We start from the raw sequence: 13,528 nt of genomic DNA, 5'->3' as shown, positions 1-13,528 counted from the left end.
TGTAAGGGACAATAACAGTGAGAATCCAATGGAAACTATGCAACAAGCACATAATTAGTGCATATAATTCAATAAATTATCAAAAGACAACAATTGAAAGTGATGTTGTAATTCTTACTTACCTGATATTACATGGCACCAATACAAGTTGATCTATAGATGCACCACTTAGTCTGCCTGCCAAATGACTTGCCCTTTGGTTTAGCCTTCCTAGCTGTTTTGTTTCAATTCCAGTGGATGTTTATGTATTTTCAATTTTTTGTGTGTATTTATGCCACACTATGAAACGAAATCACTGCTAAAATTGATTTGCAGTAATATTGAAAACAATTTACTAAAAGATCTAAACTGTTTTAGAAAATGGAATTGCATTTAAGTGTTTTACATAAATGCAGTATTGAAATACGACAACTATGAAGCAAAAAAATAATTGTAGAAATGGGACTCAACAAAACTAGAAGTTATGACAACATGGAACAAGAGCAATCAAATCGAATTGCAGTTAGATTTATGATTGTATTTAGCAGAGAATAAATTATGCAATATTGATCATTTACCATAGATGAACACAGAATAACTTAATGACAACATGGAACAAGAGCTTAGACACATCTCCAAATTATGCAAACTCAGTTAAGCAGAGAAAAATTAATGATCAGTCATTTAACTTAGTTGGCAAACACTCGAAAAACGATGATCAGACATATATAAATAACATATCAATTTAAATAACATATCAATATTGTCCACAACATATCATTCTTCAACGGTAAATAACATATCAATTTAAATTGTTTACAAACTCATCTTGAAAAGTAAAAAGTTCAACAGTTAAATATTGTCGACCCAATTCCCATCACAGTCATCCCGAATGCATGGTGGTTCATTATCATCTTCTCCGTCAACATCTATTGGTGGTAACCCTCTGCTAAAACATTGATAGTGGATTGCAGTTTCTTCAAACTCTATACCATTTATGTATTCAAAGTACTCTCTGCTTGGAGTTGCAAGTACAACACTCCATAAAGGATCTTCAGGATCTTCGATGTAAAATACTTGCTTTGCTTGACTAGCCAAGATAAAAGAGTCGGATTTGAATCCAATTCGATTGAGGTTTACCAATGTGAAACCAAGATCATCAACTTTAATACCATTATTATTCTCCACCCAATTACATTTGAACATTGGAATTTGAAATTTGGTGTAATCAACTACCCATATTTCTTCTATAACTCCATAAAAAACCATATCTGACACAATAGGTTTTTTATCCTTTGCACTAGCAATTTACATTGTCTTTGCGACTAAGTTGACTCCGGAGTTTTGTACAACTCGTATACCATCACGCTCTTTTGTAGCATAAGTAACCACATCAATCAAATAACTAGAGTACTTTAAGATTTGCTTGTTAGGTCCGCGCGCTATCCATTTCAATCTTTCTGATACTTGATGAGTGGAAGGGTCTACACGTGCAACCTATATTTTTTATGTGATAAATTGTTAATTATGCGTAAATATGATAATAAATGTATGTCAATACGTAATACTAAAGGAACTTACACGATCATGTAACCAAGTAGCAAACGTTCGGTTATGCTCATCTTGTAACCACTTCTTGGACTTAGCCCTTTGACGAAATCTTGCATTCAAATATGCCATGTGTTCCCTAATAAAATTATTAGGAATAAATAAACCAATAGAATGTAAGCTAACCAAATGAAAGTATTAATAAGTTGGAGAAATTACTCGATATAGAAATCAATCTCCGCATCATTTGCCAATACGTAACGATGTGCTTGCTGCAACTCATCGTGACTAGTGGAGTGCACCACAGCACCCGATAATGGCTTAGTAAGTTCTATTTGTCGATGACTTAATGGGATCCCAATTGTGTGCACACTACAAAGATAATCTGAGCAAAATTCAACAGCCTCTTCAACAATATAACATTCAGCTATATATACACCCTTCAGGCCGATTGCGATTTCGCACATAACCTTTCAAAATCTTCATGTATCTTTCAAATGGGTACATATACCTATACCAAACTGGTCCACATAATTTCACCTCTCGTACAAGACGAACAGTTAGATAAATCATTATATCAAAAAATGATGGAGGAAAATACTTTTCAAGTAAACATAATATCGTCACAATCTCTCTTTGCATATCATCCAACTTTGAGACATCTATCACTTTATTGCATAACCCATTGAAGAAGAAACACAAGCGAGTGATAGTGTGTGACATGTTTGGGCAAGACACCACGGATGGCCACTGGAAGCAATTGTTGCATTAAAGTGTGGTAGTCATGTGACTTAAGGCCAATAAGTTTCAAATCTTTCATCGACACAAGATTTTTAAAATTGGATGAGTAACATGTCGGAAGTTGTATTCCAAACAAAGATTTCAAAATCTTTCTTTTCTCATCCTTACTAAGTGTATAACAGGCTGCTGGTAAAAACGTTCTCTTCTCCCCCATCCTTGGTGTCAAATCTATCCTCACATTCATTTCCAAAAGGTCTAATTTCGATGCTACTCCATCCTTTGTTTTTCCCGGAATATCAAGTAACGTACCGATGAGACTTTCACAGATGTTCTTTTCAATATGCATCACATCAAGAACATGTCGAATGTGTAGATGTTTCTAATACTGAAGTTCAAAGAATATTGATTTCTTTTTCCAGCATGATTTTACATCATCCTTCTTTGACTGAATATTCTCATTGATTTTTCCCCAATGACAATTAATTCTTTCAACTCTTTCAAAAACTTCATCGTCACTCAATGGTTTTGGTGCAGGGGTAAACTCTTGGTTTCCATTAAATGTCTTCCTTTGTCTTCGATAAGGATGAGTTGCAGGTAGAAATCTTCTATGGCCTGTATATGACATTTTCCTACTATGCTTCAACCTTTATGAATAGGTTTCTTCACCACAAATAGGGCATGCATGATATCCTTTTACAATACATCCTGACATGTTCCCATATACAGGGAAGTCATTAATAGTCCATAGTAAGACAGCTCTAAGCGAGAAAGTTTCTTGTCAATATGCATCATATGTTTCAATGCCTATATCCCATAAGCATTTTAAGTCATCAATTAGAGGTGCTAAGTAAACATCAATATCATTTCCCGGTTGTTTGGGACCAGATATCAACAATGTGAGCATCATAAATTTTCTCTTCATACACAACCATGGAGGAAGATTATAAGTGATGATTAAAACTAGCCAACAACTATATGCAGAACTCATCGAACCATGGGGATTCATCCCGTCAGCTGATATGGCCAATCTAAGATTTCTTACCTCAGTAGCAAAATCTGGCCACTTGTGATCAACTATTTTCCAAGATGGTGCATCAGCTGGATGACGTAAGTATCCATCACGAAGTCTTTTATCAGCATGTCAAGTCAACTCCTTGGATATCTCCTTATTTCGAAACATTCTTTGAAATCTTGGAATAGGGGGGAAGTACCATAGAACCTTTGCAGGAACTCCTTCCTTTATCGTATTTGTTTGGCCCAACTTCCACCTTGACATCCCGCAAGTAGGGCAATTGATAAAATCCTCATACTCCTTCCGATATAAGATACAATCATTAGGACAAGCATGAATTTTCACATAATCCATCCCTAATGCACATAAGATTTTCTTTGCATCATAAGAAGATAAAGGCAATTCATTGTCATCTGGAAGGATTTCTCCTAACAAACTAAGTCAGTGAAACTTTTATCACTCCAACTATATTTAGCCTTCAAGTTGAATAATTTCACAACTGCAGATAACATTGTAAATTTAGTGCATCCAGGATATAAAGGTTTCTCAGCATCTTCAAGTAGCTTATTGAATTGGGTTGGATTCTCGGCATAACTATCAAATGCAGCATGTACCATATCTATTGGGTCCTCAGCAACATATTTTTGTTCATCTAGCCCTACTTGATCACTATCATTCTTTGAGTTCCCTATCGTAGTTCTTTCACCGTGCCATATCCATGTATGATATGTTAAATCTATACCATTACAATACATATGTGCTCTGATAGTTTGTACATTTCTCTTCTTTAAATTACCACATTTTGCACATGGGCAAGTTATTGCGTTACGATCATTAGCATTTGTCATTGCAAATTGCAAGAAAGACTCTATTCCAAACTCATATTCACGTGATAGTCTATCCTTTGACATCCATTCTTTGTCCATTCTTGTAACAACTAAATAACCAACAATGAGCTAACACCTTCAAAATAGTTGTAAATAATATACAAAATATTAACACAAACACAAGTTTTAAAACAACAGATAACAAAGGAAAGGTAAATAACAAAAAACAAAAATAAAAATAACAACAGATATTAATTACAAATATTTTAGAATATCAACAACAAAAGAAAATAGCAAACAACAGCAGATATTTATGAATTATGTTTTCTAGGCATAAGTTTGCTAATGCAGTGGAGATATTTATATCTCCCAACAGAAGTAGGTGGTTAATATTTTGTAAACATAAGGGAAATTTGAGTTTTTCACTTGTGATGAAAATCTAAACAACTAGAGAATGAAGTTTGACTTCTTGGATGCAATTGTTATATGATTAGCATGGATTAGAAGATGGATTTAATCCAAATATAGTACATAACATAATATCATGGAACATGAAACTGGAAGACCTATAGCATTGACAACAATAAAGAAGCCCAAAAGTTTGATAATGGGAAGCGGTGAGAGGATGGCCTCACAATTTTGTTGTTCCTGAGTATCTAGTAATTTAAGTTCAAAAGTCTTAAACATATATTAGCCAAACATATCAAAACAACTAAGCACTTATATGGAGTGTTCCTTTCACCCAACTAATCATCAGCTATCACCGCTCTCCATGTGCATAGATATGGAACCAAAGAGAAGTCGTTTCACCTTGTGAAAATAAGGTAAAATTTCAATCCATTTAATTGTTGGGATAGTGTAATGCTCAGGTCACGGAAAAATTCCATGCATAACATCTGATACTCTCATATGAACTTCTAGAGCCTCTGTTTATGACCAGTAAGAGGCATCACATGGTTCATATCTTGTTAGTTCAAACAAAAATATCATTTGCTAGATACAATTTTTTTATGAAGCATAACAAGAAATCAGCAGAACAAAATAATGAACAACCCAAACAAACTGCAGTTTCATGCTTACAAGTGCATAAGTATTACACGGATACCACACTTGAACATGAAAATTGTCATGGATACAGAGAAAACTAAAACCCAGAACTATGACCTAAATCCCAAATAAAATAATAAAATCACGAAAACTGGAAGCCTCCTCCAAATAAAATTTCGTGACGTGGCAATCCCTCGGACACAAGAAACCCAAAATCCAGCCAAAAAAGCCCGAAAAAGTGTTCCCTTTGACGAGGAACAGCGCGAAGGGGAGTGGAGAAAAGCGAAGACGCTAGGAATTGGGCATAAAGCAAACTATACCGTTGCACAAGCCTATGTTGGATTCCTCGGTGTTGATGCTGTAGAGGAGAGGATGCCCTCGTATCTGATCTCGCTCTTGGAGGTCAAGCTTATGAGGCTCCCGATGTAGAGTCCGCCGACGCCCCGGATCTGGAGGCCGGAGAGGAGTTTGCCGGAGAGGAGATGGATGGAGAACGCCGCGTGAGATGAGGAGTTGGGAGAAGGGTTCGGGATCAAAAATGATCGGAAGATAGAAGTTGGGAGAAGGGTTCGGGTTTTCTACTCCTTACCTAGATCCAACGGTTTGTATTAATCAAGATTTAGATCCAACGATTTGTATTAATCAAGATTTAGATGAGATTTTAAACATAGACAACACTTTTTAGAAAACGTTGTTGTAGACACTAAAAATCAGTCTAATAGACAACGCTTTTACGAAGCGTTGTCTTTAACCTGTAAAAATCACTAATAGACAATGGTTTTTAGAAAAGTGATGTCTATTAATAAGAAAATAATGAAATAGACAACGCTTTTCACTAAAAGCGTTGTTAAAAAAAAATAGACAATGCTTTTTATAAAAAGCGTTGTCGTTTAAGTATTGTAGAATCCCAATTTTCTTGTAGTGGGGGTCTACTGTCAACGACGGTACTACAAGTGCTTTCTTGATTTACCCTAGAAACCGATGAGAAATTTTTGTGAAATTGAATCGGTCACCTATAGAATTAATTGGGTCGTAAGAATAGGACATCTGGGTTGTAAAAAAAATATTAGATCGCACTCTAAATTATGATTATAAGTCATGATAAACCTTCGTATCCTTAGAACTTTTTAATGAGAGGCATAAGCTTCAGAGTTAAACTTCCAACTTGGTATGGAATAAGTTGAGCTCAAAGAGTAGCTTGCTTTTATAGAATAAGAATTTGTTTCAAAAGGGTTATTATTATTATTCGATTGTTAATTGATTGTTTCATAGCTTTAATTAGAAAATGTTACCAATCATTGAAATTTTCAATAACCTTATTTTATTTATTAATTAATTAATTTTCAATGATTATGTATAATTGATTAAGTATAATTAATTTCCAATGATTACGTATTATAAGTATAATTGATTAAGTATAATTAATTTCCAATGATTAAGTATTATTAAGTATAATTGATTAATTATAGTCCTATGAGAATTGACATGCATATTTTAGTTAACATTTGGGTGCATGCACTGTCCATAAACCTTAATTACTCACATGCGAACTAACACTTTTATCAAATCATATCAAAATAATAAAAAATATTAATTTTCATTCGCCAAATATAACTATATAGTTGTTCATGTCCATAATGTTCTCATAATTAAACTAATCAAAACTAATCAAGTCTATACATAGGAGGCTAAACTTCAACAACTTCTCCACACTAATCCATCTCTTCGGCTTTATATAAAGGATGCTAAACCTCTCTACCTTCTCCACACAATTAATCAATCTCTATTCTTCTTAATTAATTAACATAATTCTCATAATTAATGATAAGCGAGCAGTTTAATCAGCAAATTAATTCTAATTAAACTGGCTATATATCCATTCTCAAATATTAATTTATGGCTTCCTGGGCGACGATCAGTTGGTAAGTGCATGAGAGTTGAAATTCGACAAAGAATTTCATTACCTTTGCAGGCTCGTACATGCACTTGTCAATTTGAGTTCCTGTTAAACTCTCTCTGATCAATAGTATAAGATAGACGTGAAAGGGTCGCTAACATGGCTATACCGCGTTCAAATACCAATTCGCAGATTGATGTGTCCGTTGGGTTTGTAAGGTTACAAGTATAGTCTCACATTGTAAAACACATGGGAAAATCATGAGTTTATAAAGAGAAAAATATCTACATTGACATGAGGCCTTTTGCGTAGAACCTAAAAGTAAAATCATGAGGACGTAGGTCTAAAGTGGACTATATCATACGATCGTGGAGATTATCTAAATCCTAGTAGGTCTACATCAGTTACTCTTACTTTTTATTTTTTATTTTTACTTTAATAAAAGAAGTAGAAACAAAATAAAAGAATATAAACGAAAGCAGTCGAGGATTTAAGTATCTTACGAGCCTTAACCAATATTTTTTTTATTTTCTTAAAAGAAAAAGAAAAAGAAAAGAAAAAGAAATTAAATACGTAAATTAAATTAAATCTGACAAGGATTTTAGTTTGTCACAAGCCTTTAATTCTAAAGAAAATTGAATTTTCCATTGACAATTAAGTTTACGAATTTCACGTGGATTGTAAGTTGCGTGAGATGTAGATCAAGGATAGTTTATGTTGCGGGGTAAAGCATGATGTTTATTCTACTCGATTGATGAGCAAAAGAATACTTTGCTTTGCTTGTGGCCATGGCGAATGAAAGATGCTGATGATGGTAAGAAAGAAAGTTTGCTTCACGGTGGTGTACATATCAAAATTAATTTGGTTCACCACCACTCTCTCCGCATTTGCATAAACTCATTCACTAGCAAAGAAAATAAGAGGTTGAAGAAATTATGTCGGTGTTACTGGAGTTGAAGCATCTATTGCTGCAGGTGCTACCTTCGCCTGGCATGATAGCACAAGGCCCACCTGCTGTGTATCCAAAACCACTTGGCCATGGTTTGTGATAGCCTTTGGGCTATCAATTCAATGATCGTTATCCCTAAGATGGGAATGCTGTATAACAAGTGTTTGGAATGGGATAGTGTATTTGATCCGGAGTTAGATGTGCCTGCAGAATTTGAAGATTGGGAGAGAGACGTGGCTGCAGCAATTATAGATGTGGGAGAGTTACTCAGTAGAATCATGGATTGGGAAGCAAGTTTGCATCGTTCCATCGTGGGCAACACCAAACAGGTGCACTTTCGCCATGTTATTCTAGTGGAGCTGAAAGAGATGCTGTGCCACTTGAATTCTCTTGTGCTGAGAGGATCTGCAATGGGTCTTCGGAGGGACCCTATGGATTCTATGAACCCACTCCAAGAAGACTACTCAATTGTCCTAAAAAATGAGGTGGTGGGTAGAGAGGAAGATCTAGAGAAACTCATTGCAATCTTGGAACGACAACTAGTATCATCCAACAACATTGGCGATGATAACAACCCGTTCGTAATTGTCATAGATGGCACACCAGGAGTTGGGAAGACGACCTTGGCGCATATGATCTACCACCACACTTGGGTTCGCCAACAATTTCATCATCGCATTTGGATGGATCTACCCCTCGTTTCGCCATTCAAGATGATTAATATAATTGGAAACGAATTTCTAAGGTCCATAAACAAGGAAGAATATTGTGATCAGAAATTACACCTAGACCTGTCGCTACTAGCCATGTGGGAATATATTAATGAACAACTCTGTGGTAGTAGATACTTGTTGGTGCTTCATTGTGAAAATTTGGTTAGTTTGATGCAATCAGGTGAGTGGAATGAATTGAAGAATATCCTGTTGCGTGTCGGCGGGCCGGGGAGTGGAGTCTTGATCATCTACAAATTTTCAACAGTATCATTTGTAAGAGACACGGGTTTTCTAAATAGGATGAAGGATATTATAACATACCCCTTGAAGACCTTATCGGCTGATGCATGTGTAGAATTATTCAAGAGACAGGCAGCAACGACAATCCCCTCATCGAAGCAAGACAAATCAGAGAGGGATGCATGGCTACTCCGAAATTGCATTCCTACACAAGCTTTTGGGGCAAAGGTTTTTGGATCGTTAAGCCATAATATTCCGGCATCATTTGCACATAACTTATTCTATGAAGTTTATATGGTTAGGAATCTTCCACTTGTCATCATACGATTACACCAATACCAGCACCTACTGGATGTTGATAATGATTATGATGTCATCTTACACATGTTGACCGCTGAATACCTCATACCAACTGAAGGCCTCGAACGAGATTGGATTCAGCTCTATGCAAGACCTATAAACAAGCGAACTTCATTACGGTTATCAAGGATGGTCCACTTGCATATGAAGGTTCCTGAATATTTAACTACTATTCCAAGGTGTTGTCGCTATTTGTGTTTGAAAATTAATCATAGAGCTATACCATTTCGACTACCGACCATGCCAGTTGAGGTGAGCAATAAACTCATAACATTGATTCTACGAGAACATGAGGAAGCGACACAAGAAGATGTTGAGGAAATAACACTTCAAGCATATAAAAAAAGACGCATGAAAGCAACAACTGCAATATCAAAATTCCTCAACAAGATGTCGGTAAGACTCGTACATTTGCGTATATTAGTTGTAGAAACTGGTATGATCCAAAGGCTACCGAATGAAGTTAGCAAGTTGGTTAACTTGAGATACCTCCACCTTTCAAAGCTTAAGATGGAATTACTTCCAAAATCACTTTTTGACCTACCTAATTTGCGAATTTTAAGTTTGCTTCGCTGCCAAAAGCTTCAAAAGATACCTGAACGAATCCATCAACTTAAGAAGTTGCAGATTTTGAAACTAGCTTATTGCACAAAGCTTCAGCGGTTACCAAAATCTATAACAAGACTTAAAAACTTGGAAGTGATTGATGTGGAAGGTTGTTGCTGGCTCAGCAAACTCCCAGATGATTTGATCAGTTTTAAATCACTGAGAATCCTCAACTTCACTAGATGTGCATCCTTGTCTCAAATTCCCCGTGGGATTGAACAATCAATTGACCTTCGTAAGTTGTCAGGAATATTTGTCGGTGTCGATGGAGGTTTTGTGCTCGCACAGTTGCAAACTTTAACAAATCTTCAGGAAATAAGATTACGAAACCTAGAACGAGCAGAGAAGACTCAAACTGAGGTGCTGATGGGCCAACAAAGTCTTCGCAACTTGTCATTGCATTGGGGTGGTGAAGAAGCAAATGAGAGTTCTGAATCAGCTACACCACTGCAGGTACTCGAAGCTCTCCGACCAAACGTGCATTTGAAAATGCTAGAGATCATTTCTTATAAGGGAGTGGAATTTCCTACTTGGATGAGTAAACAAGAACTTGTCGATTTCGATTCTTTGGTTGAAGTGAGACTCATCAATCTCAGGAGGTGTGCTACATTACCATCACTCGGTAGACTTCCTTGTCTCGAGAAGCTTGAGATAAGTGGCATGGATTTAATAAAACACATAGACGATACATTTTACGATGATGGCAACACATATCCTAAGTTGAGAGAGCTCACTTTCTCGGAAATGCTTGCACTAGAGAAATGGTCTATGACGGAAGAAAAATATTTTAAATTTTTCCCAAGGCTTAGAAAATTGACACTAGTTCAGTGCCCAAAACTCAAGGAAATAGATCTGCATTATTATAGTGGTACAATGAGAATATGGTTGAACAATGAGACAACATGCTCCGCTAAATTTTGTTGTTGGGGCAACCTCCGATACATTCAAACAATAGAGATAGTCGGATGCCAAGAGCTGAGATGTCTGCCACAGGGTATGAAAAGCATGAAATATCTAAATAAGATGACAATTAACAGCTGCAACAATTTGACGACTTTGGTAGCATTGGATTCACTTAGAGCATTGAACATATATGCTTGCCCTGTGCTAGCATTCAACCTAGAATCATTTACAGAACTTGTGTTGCTTACAATTAAAGGCTGCCCGAAGATGCAAATGTGAGTGTGATCGTCATCTCCTAGTAGATTTCATTTAATTGCTCCTCCTATGCTTCTATTCGTACCGACCATAACGGCTGGATTAATTATTACTTCAATCGATATGATCAGAATAGTTAGTTATTCTCTTATTCCTTTATTTGTTCTAACGAGTAGATGTGATATACCGTCACTGCATATATAATTAAACAAAAATTAACTGACTTGTATGATTAGTAATATAAGTGTTTGTCAACAAAACTTAAAAATGGTACATGGAAGATTCCATTGATCCATGCATGTACCATTTTCTTAGCCATTAGACATATTGAAATAAAAAAAGGGAAATTATGAAATTTATTTGTACTTTTATTCATTGTACTTGGATGTTTGACTATAAGGATATGTTTGGTTCAAGTTATCATATATAATCTTGGTTATGTGATTACCAGGTAATCACATAACCAAGGTTATGGGGAATAAAACATAACCAAATGTTGTTTGGTTCAACCTAGGTAATGCAACAAAAATTTGTTTGTTTGAAGGTTTTAATGAATACCTTAGTTTAATAGTTTACCGTATTACCCTCAGTTACAAATTCAACTATACATAATATTATTATTTATTTTTTTATTTTTTTTTACTTTTCTTTTTCTTGTATATTTTTTTACTTTTTTATGTGTTTTTTTATATTTTTTTAATGTGTTTATAATTTTTATATTATTTATATTTATTTTTTTATTTTTTTACATTTTTTATTTTAATTTTTATTTATTTATTTATTTTATTTTTAAAATTTTTATAAATTTTTTATTTTAAATTTTTTAAAAAAAAAATTAATTTTTTTTTAAAAAATTTTAAATTTTATTTAGAAATTTTTAAATTTTTTAAATTTTTAAAAAATTTTAAATTTTTTAAAATTTTTTTAATTTTTATTTTTAAAATTTATATTTTTTAAAATTTTTTTATTTTTTAAAATTATTTATTTTAAAAAAATTAAAATTTTAAATATTTTTTATTTTTTTTTACATTTTTTCCTTTTTTTAATGTTTTTTCTTATCGGAGGGTATTTTTGGTAAAAAAAAATTCGTTAACCCCAGAATCAAGAAAAACCTTAGTTTTCTAAGGTTTTCCGATTCCGGACTGCATGACATTTTTGCTGACGTGTCGGGCATGGAACATTACTCGGGAATCACCGAATACCTAAACCAAATAAGATTTTTGTTGATGACCTTAGATGGATAACCAAGATTATCAAGAATAACCCTGAACCAAACGCACCCTAAAAATTAGTACAAAGGTTGAAAACTCAGACCAAGATTCATATCCATGATCAATTTAATGTTATTCAAGCTAATTATAATTGCATGACTAATAATTGCTTAGCATTTTAGTTTTCATGATGTCTGGAAGAAAAAAAAGAAGGAGAAGAGAAACGACGGCGGGCAGAAGAAGAGAAACGACGGCAGGCAGAAGATGAAGCATATGACAATGCAATTGCAACTCGTTCTCTAATTGATTGGCTGGAAATGTAGTAAGCAATGGTCAACTTCGAGCGGCGGCATAATGATGTTGATATGCTTTAATTTAGTTAATCATCTAGTTAATTTTTTATTTTGTGAAATTAATGTGTGTTTATTGAAACCCTTTATTTGTCATGCATCATTAATTAGACACTAATTATGGCTTGTGAACTTTCTCACTCCTGAGAATTTATGCAACTAATCAAATCGATTTACTATGTTTATCAACAATACAAAACTCTGCATGCATATAGTTAACGATGTCTATGAACTTAGAAAATTACTTGAGTTGTTGGATGTTTTAAAGTTGATATTATCTTAAATTATTTTATTATTTATTTAATTAATAAATAATAGATAAAGTTAGACCAAGCCTAATAGATGAACTATTACAATAATTTTCTTTTTCTTTGTAAACTAGCCTGTTCACCTATTTGAGCCAACTTAGGCAAAAAGATTAGAATATTATTTGCGACTTCTCAACCCTACTCTATATTTTATCTTTATTTAGTTACATGAATTTATTGTCTAAAGTTTTTTTTAACATGTAACATAATTATTATTTTGTTAATTTATTTTTAAATTTAAATACATAAAAAATGCTATATTTGTTTAAATTATTTATAATAGATTAAAAATGAGTGAACATATAAGTTCTAATTATTGAATCAATGATTTAATTTAATAATAATAATAATAACAATGAATTAGATAACATCAAACTTATGGCAACCGATATGATCCTACGAAAGTTTTTTATCGATACTAGGGTAATCGGGAAGTACTTGCGATAAGTTACCCATACGCCCATCATTCTTGGTTGTGTGTCCCAATTTGGATGAAAAATTTTTATAAATGCGTTGTAGTTGGGAATTGAATTATGAATGTCTAGATGACAACCTAACGCCTAATGATTTAATTTAATGGGA

At 34.0% G+C, this 13,528-nt stretch overlaps 1 protein-coding gene across 1 annotated transcript; it reads left to right on the top strand.

The window, feature by feature from the left end:
- Window positions 1-8,089: 8,089 nt before the first annotated feature.
- LOC121990839 (putative disease resistance protein RGA1) lies at window positions 8,090-11,101 on the top strand. The gene has a single exon (XM_042544900.1). It carries the CDS (start codon window positions 8,090-8,092, stop codon window positions 11,099-11,101), a length of 3,012 nt encoding a protein of 1,003 aa, XP_042400834.1.
- Window positions 11,102-13,528: the final 2,427 nt, after the last annotated feature.

Source organism: Zingiber officinale, chromosome 6B (assembly GCF_018446385.1).
Source record: "Zingiber officinale cultivar Zhangliang chromosome 6B, Zo_v1.1, whole genome shotgun sequence".
Classification (NCBI taxonomy): domain Eukaryota; kingdom Viridiplantae; phylum Streptophyta; class Magnoliopsida; order Zingiberales; family Zingiberaceae; genus Zingiber; species Zingiber officinale.
Note: the sequence above shows the minus strand (reverse complement) of the source record. Positions and strands in the feature narration are given on the sequence as shown.